Raw genomic sequence first — 16,182 nt, 5'->3', positions numbered from 1 at the left:
CAGAAAATGCAAGACTTGCAAAAAAGGCATTTAATTTTTTATCATGAAAGGAAGTGATAAGATACGTAGGAGTAAGAAAGAAAAGAATGAAATTGACTGGAGAAATTTTAAATGTAAAATTCCATTGTTATGTCTTTCATCAGAACACAAATCCTATGGAGGGGTTGATTTTTCACCCCATAGTGTGATAAGCTTTTTGGTAAAACAGAAATAGTGTAATTGAAATCCATTTTGCATCATTTTCCCTTGGATGATTTAGAATTAGGCCAATTTATATTCTGCAGGTACAACCCAATGAGAGTGTAAATGCAGCCACCAGAATTGTTTTTGTCCACGAGCAAAGCTGGTATCATTTACTGATTCATTACACTCTCAGCAGGGTCCTCTCTTTCAAAAGCTACCTGGAATTATTGCTGGCAATAGAACACTAAGCTCTAAAACAAGATTTGCATAAAAAATGAAAGTTCAAGGAAAAATGATAATAGTGATTAAAAGTAACATCTGATGACTATTTTGATTAGAACACCACGTTGAAATGTGGTATTCAAACAGACACAGAGGCTTTTTTTCCCCTCCAGCTCCAGCTGACAATGCACCTATTTAACTAAACTATTATGTCCCTGATAATTTGCCTGAAATAATAGACAGTGCTTCCATTAATATTTAACAATATAAACATCAAGCAAAGGCTGTACATCTGGAATCACAGACCATGTTTTTTGCATTTGGGTACTAATTTTAGAAATAACCTCTGTCTGCTGATGTGTGGTTGTGTAACAAGTCAGTAATTGAGTTTTCTGGGCATTTTGACCACTGATACAAATTTGCAAAGCAGATTACACAGCAGAATCACAATTTCCATCCTGACCTTTATCACGTTGCTTTCTGTGGGGGGAATTGGAATGTTTAGGGAGGGAAATATAATCTAAGTGGGCCTAATATGTGAGAGAATGTGATTTCTGATGTTAACCCAGTAAGCTGCATTTTGATTCATTTGATAATACATCATCTAAAAAATTGGCATTAGGCAGGTATCACAAAACTTATTATCTTTTATTGCCTAGGCAGGAAATACTGGGTTAGATGATTATAAATTGAAACTTGTGGAAAACTTTTATCTTCAGCTGCTGGGCAAAGATCCTGTCCCAGGATTATTTTAGCAAAGAAACAGCCTTGTCCACATCCTCCAGGGATGATGCTGGGCTGTGGTGGATGGAGAGGTGCTGGTTGGGGTTGAGGATGGAGAACCTCCTTGGGAGACCTCTGCAAAAGGTCCTTTCAGGTGGTTCATCCTGGTGGTGTGAGTGTGTTTTGGTCTGGACAGCCAGGTGTGTGCTAAGGAAGGCAGGAACCTCCCCTGAAATGGAAAATGCAAACCCCCTCCCTCCAAATTATCATAATTTTGAAATTAAGGCACTGTCAGGCAAAGATATGGGAGTAGGAACAGCAGCTCCTTATTAGGAAAATTTAAAATACAGATTTCCCTAGTTTTTATGTGATTATACCTGCAACAAGGTGTCCTGTTTATCTCGGCTGTTTGAGGGGCCTGGAGAGCCCGGAGGTGGCCTTGACGCAGCCCGCGTATCAAAGGACGAGAAGAGGCTTCAGTTCTTCTTTCTGGTTTTATGTTTATTAATTGTTTATCTAAAAAATGTTCTTTCAGCCTAACAAAGATCCGCTCAGCAGTCAGCCATGGGCACACTGTGTCCTGCCCTCCAGGCAGCCACGTATCTTTATACCCTTTGCTACGTGTACAATATTTATCATTTTTCCCCAATACCATCTATTCTTATAACTCGGTGTACTCTTAGTAATAACCAATAGAAAGGTGCCACCATCACCAAAGAAGATGGAGGAGAGGAGGAAGAAGAAGGAGGGCAGGACACACCCCAATTCCTCCATCTTGCTCCTCTAAACCCCCCTGTACATAAATCCTAAACCTTGTGTCTCACCCTCTAATTAACTAATCCCTTCACCATTCACCCGGTGAAGCCCTCATCCTTGTCGTCTCCTGTGTAGGGATAAAGTCCAGCTACCAGACACTTCTGGCAACATTCCAGGACTCCCGAGACCCCCAAGCTGGTCTCGGAGGCTCAGCATCTCAGGACTGAGATCTTGAGATCCGACAACAAGGCAGGAAGAATTACCTTCATCCTCCTGTTTTTGGGAATTTGGGGACTTTTTTCCAGAGGACCTGTTGTTCTCATGGCTTTGGTGCTGTGATGTTTTGGAAGCAGCCTCTCACCCTGAGCTCTGGTTTGTTTGAATGGGAACCTGCCAGTCTTTCATTCACAAACTGGGCAAGTTAAAGCTTAATAAAAGTGCAAATAAACCTGGGGAGTCCATTTGAAGCCAGTGGAGCTGTGCTGATTTATTCCAGCCTGAGAATCTTTTCAGGCTTGGACGCTTTTGAGGCTGCTCCTGGTTCCTCCTCTCTCTGAGCTGCAGCAGAACTCGGTTGCTCATCTCTGTCCTGATCCATTTTCTCTGACCTTTCCACCCTCCACACACTCAGGGAATTCTCCTGGTGCTGGGATTTTTATACAGAGAGATTTGAAAAGCTGTCCCTGCTAAAAACCATTCGAGGTTACTGTGTAGGAGAAACTTGTCTCTCCTTTCATGATTTTGGACTTGAATGGTCTCATTCCTACCTACAGCAGGGGCTAGGAATGATTCAATAATTTGCAACTAATAATTTATTAGAAAAACTTTGCCCTCTTTTCTCCTCACAAATTGTCTGCAAACAGATTGTTCAACTCTAATATGTTAATAGCTGAAAATTATTTGACCATTTTTTTCAGCAAATACCTTTTGGCCTCTGGATTATTTGAATTGCAAATTGCAACTGTTAAAATGAAATATATAATTAACACTGCAAATAGAGCTGATTGGGTATTGCAGGAGACCAGTTTTTATGGAAATATATTGATTTTTCAAAATGAACATTTGCAATACAGCGATTTGGGGGGGAAAAAAGCTTTGTTGAAGTAAATATTTGTAATACAGAAGGGAATTCTTATCTTGAGCGCTCCTGACAGCTCACTTGAGATTTTGCTAGTGGAGACAACCAGATTGAAAGTCCTGTTGAAAAAGTTGAACTGCTTCTTACCTTCCCTCATCCAGCCTGATGTCCTGATGTAAACATTTATTTATTTATTCTGAGACACTGCTCTTTTCATATGCTCTGTCCAAGTGGTTACCTTTGTAAATATAATTAGGCAGAACTTTGCAGATTGTCCAGTAGCTGTAATATTTTTTAGAAGTGTAATAATCAGGACAAGAGAGAATGGTGCCTCCTACATTTGTCAGTCAGGCTCTTGATGTCTCCAACCATATATCCTGATTTTTATGGACAAACCCTTGGAAATTTTTGCTTTCTAGCATTGTTGCATTATTCATTATGAAGCTTTGGAAGATGTTAAGCACCAAGGAAATGATGTAGCCAAGTCCATCCTCGGGGATTTTTGGGGTACAGTTCATTAATGTGGATGATATACAGTGTTTTCTATCCAGCACCGAAAACTGGAGTATAACCAGTGGTAGGTTCAGAGTCTGTAAGGGGTAGGAGCAGTGCCAGGTGCCATTTAAAGCACCAGAATATTCAGTGCTGCATGGACAGGAGGGCTGGAGGCTCTGCTGGGTGCAGGCTCTGTGAAAAGGGGATTCTGATGGAGCACATGGGAAGCTGGGCCATGATTTCCATGGTTTCTCTCCCAAAATAATCCTGTGGCTGCAGGGAGGGCAGGGGAGCTCCAGCAAGATGGGTTGTCATGAATCCTGAGCTATGGAATTTTCAGGGATTCTGAGCTCTGGAATTGTCATGGATTCTGAGCTCTGGAACTGATTTGAAGTCTGGGCTCTGAAATTTCCATGAACTTTGAGCTCTGGAATTACCATGAATTGTGAGCTCTGGAACTGAGATGAAATCTGGACTCTGGAATTTCCATTAATTGTGAGCTCTGGATTTTCCTGAACTCTGAGTTCTGGAATTGTCCCAGATTATGAGCTCTGGAACTGCCATGGGTTCTGAGCTCTGCATTGTCTTGAACTCTGAGCTCTGGAATTGTCCTGAATTCTGAGCTATGGAATTGTCAGGAATTGTGATTTCTGGAATTTCTATGAGTTCTGAGCTCTGGAGTTGCCATGGATTCTGACATCTGGAACTGACATGAAGTCTGGGCTCTGAAATTCCCATGAATTCTGAGCTCTAGAATGGTCATGAATCCTGAACTCTGGATTGATCTGAATTCTGAGTTCTGGAATTGTCCAGAATGGTGAGCTCTTAAGTTATTATGAATTCTGAGCTCTGGAATTGACATGAATTCTGAGTTCTGGAATTTCCATAAATTGTGAGCTCAGGATTGTCATGAATTGTGAGCTCTGGAGTTACCACGGATTCTGACATCTGGGACTGATATGAAGTCTGGGCTCTGAAATTTCCATGAATTCTGAGCTCTGGAATTGCCATGAACTCTGAACTCTGGAATTGCCATGAATGTTGAGCTCTGGTTTGTCCTGAATTGTGGTTTCTGGGGTTGCCATGAATTCTGAGCTCCAGAATTGCCATGGATTCTGACATCTGGAACAGATATGAAGTCTGGGCTCTGAAATTTCCATGAATTCTGAGCTCTGGATTGTCCTGAATTCTGAGTTCTGGAATTGCCATGAATGGTGAGCTCTGGAATTGCCATTAACTCTGAACTCTGGAATTGCCTTGGATTCTGAGTTCTGGATTGTGCTGAACTCTGAGCTCTGGATTGTCCTGAGTCCTGAACTCTAGAATTGCCATGGATTGTGAGCTCTGGAATTGCAGTGGATTCTGAGCTCTGGAATTGCCATTAATTGTGAGCCCAGAGGAGCTCTGTCCCATCAAGGCTGGCTCTGTGTGTTCCTCACATGCCCTGGAGGGGCACAGTCAGTGCCACCACCCAGGCAGGGAATGTTTGCACACAGCAGGTCTGTAATTGTTTACAAACCATCATGGAATTGTGTTTTTTCTCTAACCAAGCCCATTCCTGGAGAGCAGAGCTTCACTGCAGCCCCTTCTGCTGCTGACAGAGGGTTTGGGTGAGGAGCGCTGCCTTTGTATTCCTGGCACCTCCGAGTGTGCAATAATAAGGGTGATTATGTGGTCTAAAATCAGCTCAAGAAGTTACATAATAATTGATGCTTTCACTCTGGAGTGAAAGATTTCTGCAGCACTGTTTAATTATGAGGAACAGCTGAATTTTTGCCTGAAAAAGAAAAAAAAAATGAGAGAAATTACACACATTGGTCCTAGAGGAAAGCAGAAACATAGCTTGTGTTTTAAAAAGAAAAGAGTGATTTCAGTATATTTGACAGCAAGTATTTTCCTTGGAACATTGTGATTCTTATTCTCCGAAGCTATTAAAAATTATTACAGTACTTTATACTTCTAGAACAGCTGACATGGAAAATGACCTTCTTCCCAAACCATGAGCATTGAGTGAGCAGCTGCTGCAGATCAGCGTCCTCTGTGATGAAGGGAAATGTCTTTGCCTGGTAAAAACCAGTGTAGAGGCACCAACTGCAGTGGTGTTGTGTCTTTTATAATAATTGAGGTTTTTATTTACAATACTGCATATTTGCTCTCTTCCCTGGGCTTACTTTTAGGAGTAGTCTAACTAACAATAATGATTTAAGGGGAAATATCTCAGACTAAACCTGAGCTTCGCCCTAAGCTTGTCCTAGAGTTTGGTGTTCTCTACCTGCAGAGAAATTCTTATAAATATAATCTTTCATATAAGGAAACTCCCTTAAGTAGTGTTAATATTTATATTAATATTTATATTAATGCATATAACAGCCAAGATGCATGTGCATACAGCCTTCTAAAAAGTGATATTAATTCAATATCCAAATGCTAATTGGTACATCAGTCAAAATTTATCATTTTACACACACTGTTGAAAGTGTGTCTGTAAAATTCCGGTATTTTCATGTAAGATGTAACAAACTCATCCATGTACACAAGCCCAATGCTTAGGCCAGCATTATGAAGAATTAAAAGTGTAAATTTATGTGTAATTTAAAATAAATGTGGGAGTTATGAGGAATAGAAGTCTTGATCCTATATATTAAATAGTCACAGATTTCATCATGATGAATAACAAATAACTCTGGCCAGGAAACCAATTTGGTTCCAACACTTTGGAGCAACTTCTTTCTTTTTTTAATGGTTACTGCTGAAGGAGAAAATTTAGTCTTCCTTTTGCTTCCAGATACACCCATGGACTCCACATCTCCCACAGGTAGTAAATAGATATTGATTCTGTTCATAGCAGAAGTACATTATTACAGTGATTAAACTGGAGACTTTCCTTTATGATATGAAAAAATTGGAAATTGGTGAGCTAAAGAGGATTTATTTTACAAAAGAGTTTGGGTTTTTCTATTCATCAAACTGTAATTCAAGCTCTAAATGCAAAGCCTCTGTGTATATCTCCCTTTTTAAGCAGCAGCAACTGGCATTTAAAATAAATGCTGATATTATAATTATCAAAGCATTATGTCTGTTAGAGCTGCTAATAGTCACTTTGCTTCATTTTTTTTTAATTTTACATTTGTCAAAATCCTGACAAGCATACTCTGGGATAATGTTAGATTCAATGTTGATATTGTTACTCAACAAGAACATTGATTATGTCTTAATAGGACATATTCAGTATGTATTATATGCAATTATCATCTTAAATGAACACAAGCATTTATTTAGCTCCAACTGAAATTATTTCAATCCAAAGATTTTTTCTTTCTGGTTAGCATTATATTATAAAGTCATTAGTACCAAATATGATATTGCAGCACACTCCTGATACAGAATTATGCATGAATACTTAGTTTATAAACAGAATTATAAATAGAAGAGTCGAGGCACTGTTGCATCATTACAGAAATACAAATATCCATGGAATAGTCAGAAAACTCTCTTCTGATAATTAGTATTGAAAGGATCCTTAAAACACTTGTAAGCATTTTGAATGTTCTGTGTGTTGATTGCTTCACAAACAGAATTTGTTTTGATTTCAGCAACTTTCTGGGAATTTGGGGATTTCTATTATCTCTATTTTTTTTTTTTTTTTTTTTTTGATGAGGACTGAAGCACTAAAGGAAGGCTTGGTGCTGGGCACTAAGTGTGCCCTGCCCAAAATACCAAAATATGCAATCCAAGGGTGTCTTGCATGGGGCACTGGAGCAATATTGGCTTGGGGCTTCGTGCTGCTGGGTGCTGCTGCAGGGAATCAATCACAGCCTCAAGGGCCCCAAACCTTCCCTGTAACCACCCAAGCGCTTCCACTGGTTCCCACCTTGCATTTTGAGTCCTGCTGCATTGGTGGTGCTGCAATTCCAGCAGAATTTGGATGCCCCACAGCCCAGACCAGGGCTTGGACTGTCCCTGCTGCTGGTGTGAAATGACTGCAGGGAGAATTCACAGGCAAAGGAATGGTTCTGCTGCTGTCGTTGTACAAACCCTCTCAACAGCGCCACACTCCACAGAGTCACAGCTGATAAATAACAAACCACACCAGCAGCGACTTGATGTTCATTTATTGCAATAATCCATTCTCCTTTGAGGATCCACTTGGTGGGAGCTGGGGCTTATTTCTGTTCCTGACATCTCACTGTCCCCTGATTGCATTCCTTTTGGAAGGCTGTGCTTAGGTCACTTAGGAGCAGGATTAGGTTTAGTGACAGGCAGTGACTTTGTGGGACATGTCTGAGTTTCTGTGGGGTCCCAAAATAATCAAATTTTGGGTGATGCATCCCTGCAGCAGGGCAGGGATGGAGATGGGGAAAGACGGATGTTCTCCCCTGTCTCAGACATCTTTTATGAAAAATCCTTTTTTTAGGAAAAAAGAAACTGAGAAGCCTCAGGAACAAAATGTAAACATTGATTATCTGTTGCTGTGGAATGCAACAGGTGCATCTGTGATTGGTCTCATGTGGTTGTTTCTAATTAATGGCCAATCACAGCCCAGCTGGCTTGGACTCTCTGTCAGAGCCACAAGCCTTTGTTATCATTCTTTCTCTTTCTATTCTTAGCTGGCCTTCTGATGAAATCCTTTCTTCTATTCTTTTAGTATAGTTTTAATATAATATATATCATAAAATAATAAATCAGCCTTCTGGAGCACGGAGTCAGATCCTCATCTCTTCCCTCATCCTCGAACCCCTGTGAACACAATCCCTGCTGCTGCCTGGCTCTGCTGGGCTGGGGGCAGGAGAAATCTGTGAGATCTTTACAGGAGAGTGCAAAGAGAATCTGTGATGGGAACAAGCTCTGCTCAGGGTTTGCATCTGTTAGCAGCTGCTTCCCCTAACAAGGCAAATATTTGGTGTCAGAACGAGTTGTAGGAAGTGCTGCATAGCAGGGAAGTGTGAAGTATTCATAATTACATGAAATACTACTCAAAATTCAATGTTTCTCACATTTTGCGTGAGCTTAAACATTGGACTCCTGTCACAGACGTTTCCTGCTGCAGTAGATGCAATTTCTAGCACAAATGGGCTTGTTTTCAATAGAAAATGGGATGGTTTTCAATGGAAAAAAGGCCAATTTGTGAGTAAAAATGGGCTTTCTGAGCAAAGAGGCTTATAAACACGAAGTGATAAATGGGCTTTGCAAGTTTTCCATACAATAATAACGACTTTCTAATCAAAATAATGAAAAAGTCACAGCCAGGAGAGGGGAGAGAAGTCTCATTCAGGTTTTAATGCACTTTAGGAAACAAATATATGAAAACTATAAATTTAGTTCCCCTCCATGGCGTGAGTTTGTGTTGCAGACATGTCAGTAATACTTCTTTGCATTTGTTTTTATGATGTTATAAATCAAACTCCTGGTCTTGCTTTGCCACCTTCTGAGATGAATTTCATGGAATAATGTTGTAAGACTACAGGAAATACATTTCTTTGGATCCCCTGTGTGGCAGTGCCATCTGATTTCCTAGCAGTCCATATGTTTTTAGGACAAAATTTCTCTTCTGGCTTGACTTGTTGATTTAACATGAAAATTTATTGTTTCATAATAGCTGATCTGATGAGCAACAGAGGTGGTTGCTTCTCTGTTGGCCCAAAAATGTTTCAAAATTTACCTGCTGAGGAGCTGGGATCTCCTTCTCCAAAAGGAGATCCAAAAGGTGCTCCAAAAAAAAGAGATGGTGGGATGTGCCCAGGAAAACATAAAATGCAAAATTCACAGTTTGGGCAAAGCTTCCAAATCCCTTGGATGCAGAGGAGCCTGGGTGACCCAAGGGGCTGAGGTTGCTTTGCTGGGCTGTGTCCAATTCCTGATAATTCCCTGGAAAAATGCTGGATAAAGGACATGAGTGAGGGACATCAAGGCTGGGAACCCTGGGCTCTTGCAGACACAGTTCCAAGAAGTGCAAAATTCACAGTTTGGGAAAAATCTCCAAACCCCTTGGATGCAGAGGGATTTGGCTGAGGTTGCCTCACTGGGCTGTGTCCAATTCTCTGGAAAAGTCTTGGATAAAGGACATGGATGAGGGGTGTCAAAGCTGGGAACCCTGGGCTCTTGCAGGCACAGTTCCAAGAGGCTCCAAAAGCAGCAGCTTTGTTGCAGTTTTCCTCATGGGATGCAGGTTTATTGTCCAGAAGGGTTTGGATAAACATTCCTGGGCAATGTGAGGTTCTCACTGTGTGGCTGCAGCCCCTGCCCATCTGTGGCCTCTGTGCTCACATGGCCTTTGGGCAGGTGCTTCCACCTGAGGCAGCCCCAGAATTCTCATTTTATTGAAATCCCACTGAGATCCATGTCATAATGCCCTAGGAGTGCCAGGGGAGCAGGATCTGATGCTGAGAACATCAGAACATCATCTTTGACAGAGCCCTTGCTGAGCCCTGCTCCAGGTTTCATTCCTGATGGGAGAGATAGGAATTCCAAAGGTTGCCACATTCCCATTCCAGAACTGACCACAAATGGGGGTTTTTCCCAGATTAAGGCAGTGTTTTATCAGAGGAAATTAAGCTGGATTTTGCTGTGGGCCTGCAGAGGTGGGCAGCCAAAGAAGTACCCAAGATACGGCAATCAGCTATCAACAATATAAATCATTAATATCGCCCTGCACATTGGCTTTGGGCAATAACTGGAATCTCTGCCTGTTTTGGAAACTGTTTTTTTGTTTCTTGCAGTGGAGCAAACTTAGATTACCAGTCTAAATGCTAATACCCAGAATGAATGGGATTTAATAAAGTGAATTTATATGTAGATTGTGACATTAGTATTTAATTATGTACCCATCATAACACTGATGAAGCAAGCTGCTAAATATTGGAGCACTGAAGGCAGAGCTTACTCTTAAAGAGCAAGTATATTTTAATTTCTTACCTCTTTCCTAATCTTCCTAAATAACAGGATAAATTATGTACTGTTTACCAATATTCACCTTCATGCTGGATTGCAAATGAGGTTTCCAGGGCAGCAGCTGATCTCATAGAAAGCTGTGCTTGTGTTTCAGTAAAACTCTGATAACAGACCTGTTTCTCTGCTATGTTTTATTAGGCTAAATAAAGTTTTGAGGTTTTTAAAATTTATTATTTTAATATTAATTAAAAATAGTATGTTATCTCCGTGGGTTTTTTTTTTTTCCTTAACCTTTTATTTTTTTTTTCAGACTATGGAAAGCCCAAAGTATGAGCTGGTGATAGAAGCCAAGGACATGGGTGGGATGGACGTGGGGCTGACAGGCACAGCCACTGCCACCATTCTCATTGACGACAAGAATGACCACGCACCAGAATTCACCAAGAAGGAGGTAAGAGCTGCCCATCTGTTCTCTCCAAAACCGTGCAAGCAATCCTAATCAGCTCATTTCTAAATATAAAGATGTTCTTTGAGGAAAGAAGACGGTACAGAATGTTTTTAGCTCGGTCTGGCAGACTTTCCTGGAGCTGCTCTTTTCTTTTTTTCACGTTAATGAACCAGCACCAAACCACAGTGCAACCATGAGGTTAAAAAAATGATGTAATTTAGAGATTGGCTAGAAGGGTGCAAACCTGTAAAATCAATTTTCTGGTGGTAGCTTTCTCCTTTTGCTCCTGTGGGGGGAAATAGCAAAACTAGCTTAAGGCTTTGGATGGTCAGGACCGTGGGTGAAAACAACATTTTCTTCCTGTCTGCAGCACTTCCCCTGTGAGCCAGACAGAATTTGGGGGTCTGGAATTAAAGCTCCAGTCCTAAAAGCTCCCAATTCAGCCTACAGGTGAAATTTGTAAGGAAAGGTGGTTTTTCCCTGTAAATTGAATTCAGCTGGGAGTTCAGATAAACCCAAAACCAAGGGGAGGGAATGCCCTGCCTGAATCCAGCAGAGTTCCAGCCCTGCTCACACTGATCTCTTCCACCCCCTACATTCACTGTAAGTCTGATTTATTTTTTGGTATCTAGAGAGAATTAGATAGATTTAAAATTTTTACCTAATTACAGCCAGGTTGGATTTTGCTGTTAAAGTTTCCTGGGGCTCTGCAAACTTTTAAGGAGAAATTCCCAAAATATGAGAAGTAACTCTGATTTTAAGATAATTGTGGAGTAGGAAAGGAAAGCCTGTTGCTGTAGAGTTTTTTTATTTAACCTGAAGTATATTTTTTACCTTTTAAAAATTTGTTTCCTGGCCTAATATTAGTGATTTGCCAATGGATTATATTGATTATATGGATATATAATTGATTATATTATATTGCTGTTATTTGACTTGAAGAATTATTTCTTTTATAAATGCAAAGTAAATGAAATAATTCCAACACAACAGAGAAGGTTTTTAAAAAAAAAGAAAAAAGAAGAAAGACAATTGTGGCAAGGGAATATCTATAACTGCATCAGTAAAATGCTTTGGCAGCAGTGTTTCAGTCACCTGAAAATTATCGTGGACAGACTGATCCAAACCCTTTAAGTTCATGGGTGACAATTAAGTGACAATGATCAAACTATTAATTCCTTTAGAATTACCTTTTAGATCAGGCTTTTAATGCTCTGAAAGCCATTTCCTGACAACCAATACTTAAAATATCTTTGAAATGCTGTATTTTTTTAACCTTCTGGAAAATAACAATGTACAAGGACAGCTCGATGCTTTTAGAAATAAGAATTTATTGGATCAATCAATATTGATAGCAAGTCATGTCAGTCAGATTCCTACCTGCTTGAGTTTCCAAAGTTGGAGAATTCTTCTCTGGAAGAAATATTTCTAGATTGAATTCTTTTGAAGAAGTCTTTCTATAATTATAGTCCTGTTTGACATAATTTGGTAATTTGAACATGAAAATTCATGTGCCTGCTTAGCCACAAATGTATTGTGAGTCTCAGTTTATGTGGAAATTCAGAAATGCTTATAAATTCTGTTCTGTCAGTGACAGTAAAAGTTACTTTATAGCCTGGAAAGTTTGTGGGTTTTAGCATTGAAATTAAATAGGTGTGAAGAGACAGCATTATCTTGTTTTCTTTGAAAAATCTGCTCTTAGATATTTTTCTTGTATTTTTCTCTTTTCCATAGTGACACTTCTCTTCCTTTTTAATGGTTTGCTGTGGGTTTGAACCTTTCACTATTTAGAGATGCTAATGACCTCAGAAATCTTCCTCTGCCTCGCTAAGTGATGTTCATATTCCATGAAGAAGGCAGGAAAAATCAGCCTTTCATGTACGGTGCCAGCCCCCTGCAGGAGCGGATTCTCTGTTAAAATAAGAGCAGGAGGTGTCTATCAGTTGATTTAATGCCACTTTATTTGATTTTCTGCTGCAAGTGCTTAGTTATTGCATTTTAATACCAGTTGCATACCACAGGCTGCAATACTCTTGATTGGAATTAGAGCTGAAAGAAAAAGACAATATTTTTCAAGGTAACTTCTGAAGGAGAAAGCTCAATAAATCTGAAGCTTTGATTACAAAGTGTAGCTTCTTTTATTTAGTTTAATGAATAATATTTTCAATTATAAATAATATATTATAGTAATAAATTAAATTATTTCTGGCCTTGGACACTTCCAGGGCAGCCACAGCTTCTCTGAGCAACTTGTTCCTCACCACCCTCATAGGGAGGAATTTCCTTCAAATATCCAATTTAAATCCACATTTCTACAGCACAAGCCCATTCCCACTTGTCCTATCCCTACCTGATGTTGAGCAAAGTCCCTCTCCTGGCAGAGGCAGTGCTTGCCCAATGACTCTGCTCTCCCCGCTCTCTTTTTCCCTCCCTGCATCCCCTTCCTGAGCCAGGAAAATTCATCCAAGGAGTGCCAGTCGCTCCCAGGAGCAGCTGAGCATCCTGGCTGGGATCAGCACAGCAATTCCTCTGCCTGCAGAGCAAGAGATGAAACCCTGGGGGCTTGGGGTGTTGTCGTGATCCATCCTTACGAATGGGTTTGTGATGGTTCGTGGATTGATCTCAGGGTGCAGAAAAACCCGACACGGTACAAGGGGGTTTGCAGTAATAATCAAAACAAATGCACCTTTATTGAGTGACCGCAGGAAAATGGGATAGAGGGATTAAGGGAGAGGAAAATATAGAGAAAGAGAGAGAAAGAGGGAGTTAGAGCTACCAAACGTAGAGACTAAGTTTTTTGGTCCAGTCCAGATGAGGACCTGCCTGTTACGTTGGGGAGATCTCGAAATCTCTCGCTAACTCAGAGGTTTCTATTATGATAACTCTATTGGAAATTGTGAGGGAGGGAAACAGATACAATAAGGAATAGATGTAACAGGTAGTCCATGCTCTCAGCAGTAAATGAGAGCCATTGTTTTTGTGGTCACAACCTGCAGGCAAACATCTCGCTTTGGTCAGCTTGCCTCCCCACACACCTCCACGGGCTGGGGGTTTCAGTGCCATCCTTGGAAGGAGCAGAGGGGCCTTTTCACATGGGGGTTCCATGTCTCAGTCTGTGATGGAGAGGCCCCTTCCATCTCAGTCTGTCTGTCCCGGTGGGTGTAAAACAGGTGAGGGTCTGCTGTGGGGGGACCACCCGAAACTCAGGAGCAGTCCAGCCAGGCCGAGAGGTGGGACAGCTCCCAAGGCTGTTGTTGCAAAAAGAGCAAAGTGCTCCCTTCTTATTCTCCTTGGGCTCAGTGCAGCATGCAGCAAACAACAGCTGTGAAAACAATAACTTAGCGCCGTGCTCTCAGGGCCTTTGGTGTGTGACTTTCTCCTTCAGAGCCAGGGATTTCATACAAGGGGATCTTCTCTGCAGTGGTCCCCCAATGACAGTTGTGAGGCAGATGATGGATATTTGCAGACTCTCCCAGGTGTGTGTCAGGAGCTCTGATGGCTCAATAAATGAGACTTTGCTTCAGCCCGCTTCATTATTTGCTTATTGCCCTGTCGCTCTTCCAAAATCTCTGCCTTGTTCTGTCTCACATCCACACCTCCTGCTAATGATGGGCTCTGAGCAGGGTAAAAATCCATTCAGGTGTGCAAACAGCACCCTGCTCCCTCCAGAGGTTTTAATAATTTCATCTCTAATGCCAAATAGAGCAATATTTTAAGAGTTCCTCCAAAACTCCCAGGTGAGGTAGCAAGGTCTGCCTTTTAAAAGGTCACAGTGGCTGGGATATTGTGCCAGATTTAAATTACAGAGATTGAAAATAGAGATACTTGTAAAGTTAGTGGCTGCTTGTAAAATTTACAACCTTATTTCTATTATGGGAAAAAGTTTTAAAATCAATTTTATGAATTATTATTTTGTGTCACAAAGGATTTTGGAGTTTCCTTTACAGCAGGGAAAGGCCTTAGGCTCAAATTTTGTTCATCTGTAAGGAATTGCTTATGAGAAAATAAGGAATGAAGCAAAGCAAGGAGCAGGCACAGATTGTTCTGGAAAATCTGATGCCTGGCTTGCATCCTGCAGGGTGTTCCCAGTGGGTGGGAATGAGCTGGGCTGAGTGAGCACTGAGGGTGCCGAGTGTTTATACCTAGAACATTAACAAAAATGAGAATTCTTTTCTTGTGTCACTGTAAGAGTGGCTGACAGATCACTGCAGTATTGTATCCTGCAAAAAAGGGGATTTTGGTCCAGAGTTAACGTCGCTGTGGCTGTGGTGTGATGAAAAATTAACAATGTGGCATCTGCTGAAAGACACGAGCTGGCAAATTCTCCTCTTGTGTCTGTTCCTGGAGGTCTGGCTCTGCCTGAGACCTGGAGAAGGAAAAAATGAGTTCTAACACAAGAAAGATATGGACTTGACCCCTTTCTGTCTTTTCTTCCTTCTCCAAAAGAATAGTCCAACAAATCCTATTTACTCCATTCCTGCCTGCAGAGAGTGTGCTCAAAAATGAGATTCCTCTGCCTCTGTTTGCCTTTATCTTCTGACCTGAATTTTTAAAGCTTCCATTGCTGCTCTTTAATGTGTTGTTTTCCCTATATATCAGATATCTTGTCCTTCCTTGGTAGATCCTGCCAATGCAGTGGTGTGGCTGAAGGGGATGATTTTCCTGCAGTGCCCCCAATTCCCACTTTTCTCCTCCTCCACAGATTTGGGGCTGCAGCCCATCCCTAGGCAAACCTGGAAAAGTGGGATTTGTCACAGTGATCCCACTGGCACACAAGAAACAGAGAACTCATTTGCCAGGGAACAACCATTCCTCACGCAATTCCTCCTTCTGCCACTTCCAGCCTCGCCTTCAACTCCATCCGTTTCTGGGACAAAGAAATGTGATACAGAAATAATTCTGTCACGCCAGGGAGAGCAAGATTAGGGAAAATATTTTGCCTGGTATAAATTTACTTTTAATGTACATATTCTTAGAAAAGAATTTTCCAGTAAAATAAAGATCTTGCCTCCTGTGAACAGAATAAAATTTGTGTAATTTGACAGAACCCCAACCACGGTGAGACTTGAGATACACCAGTGCTGGGAGTCTTGAATGAAAAATATGATTTGCTCCTATTTTGAATGCCAGCTGATAAATGGTTTATAAAAGAGTAATAAATGACTAATGGGAGCTTTATTAAATGATCCATCAGTTCCTGTGGAGGCTGTGAGAGGGGAGTTCTGAGACCATGATGGATGGTGGCTTGCAGGGCTGTCTCCTGTGTCCCCCATGGGGAAGGCAGCCCCTGGAGGACAATCTGCACCTCCTTCTGCTCGTGGCTCACAGAGGATCTGAGAATTCCACAGCACCATCTGGACAGATGGATTGTGCAGCTCAGGCTGCTGAG

General features: G+C 41.2%; 1 protein-coding gene across 2 annotated transcripts in view; it reads left to right on the top strand.

The window, feature by feature from the left end:
• CDH13 (cadherin 13) overlaps positions 1-16,182 on the top strand; it is a 444,090-nt gene that overhangs the window by 356,015 nt on the left and 71,893 nt on the right. For both annotated transcript variants that reach the window (XM_074550802.1, XM_074550801.1), the window contains exon 8: positions 10,656-10,796. In XM_074550802.1, coding sequence (XP_074406903.1) covers positions 10,656-10,796 — 141 coding nt within the window. The remainder of the gene's footprint in view (positions 1-10,655; positions 10,797-16,182) is intronic.

The sequence above is a fragment of the Zonotrichia albicollis genome, chromosome 13 (genome assembly GCF_047830755.1).
Source record: "Zonotrichia albicollis isolate bZonAlb1 chromosome 13, bZonAlb1.hap1, whole genome shotgun sequence".
Taxonomy (NCBI): Eukaryota; Metazoa; Chordata; class Aves; order Passeriformes; family Passerellidae; genus Zonotrichia; species Zonotrichia albicollis.
Note: the sequence above shows the minus strand (reverse complement) of the source record. Positions and strands in the feature narration are given on the sequence as shown.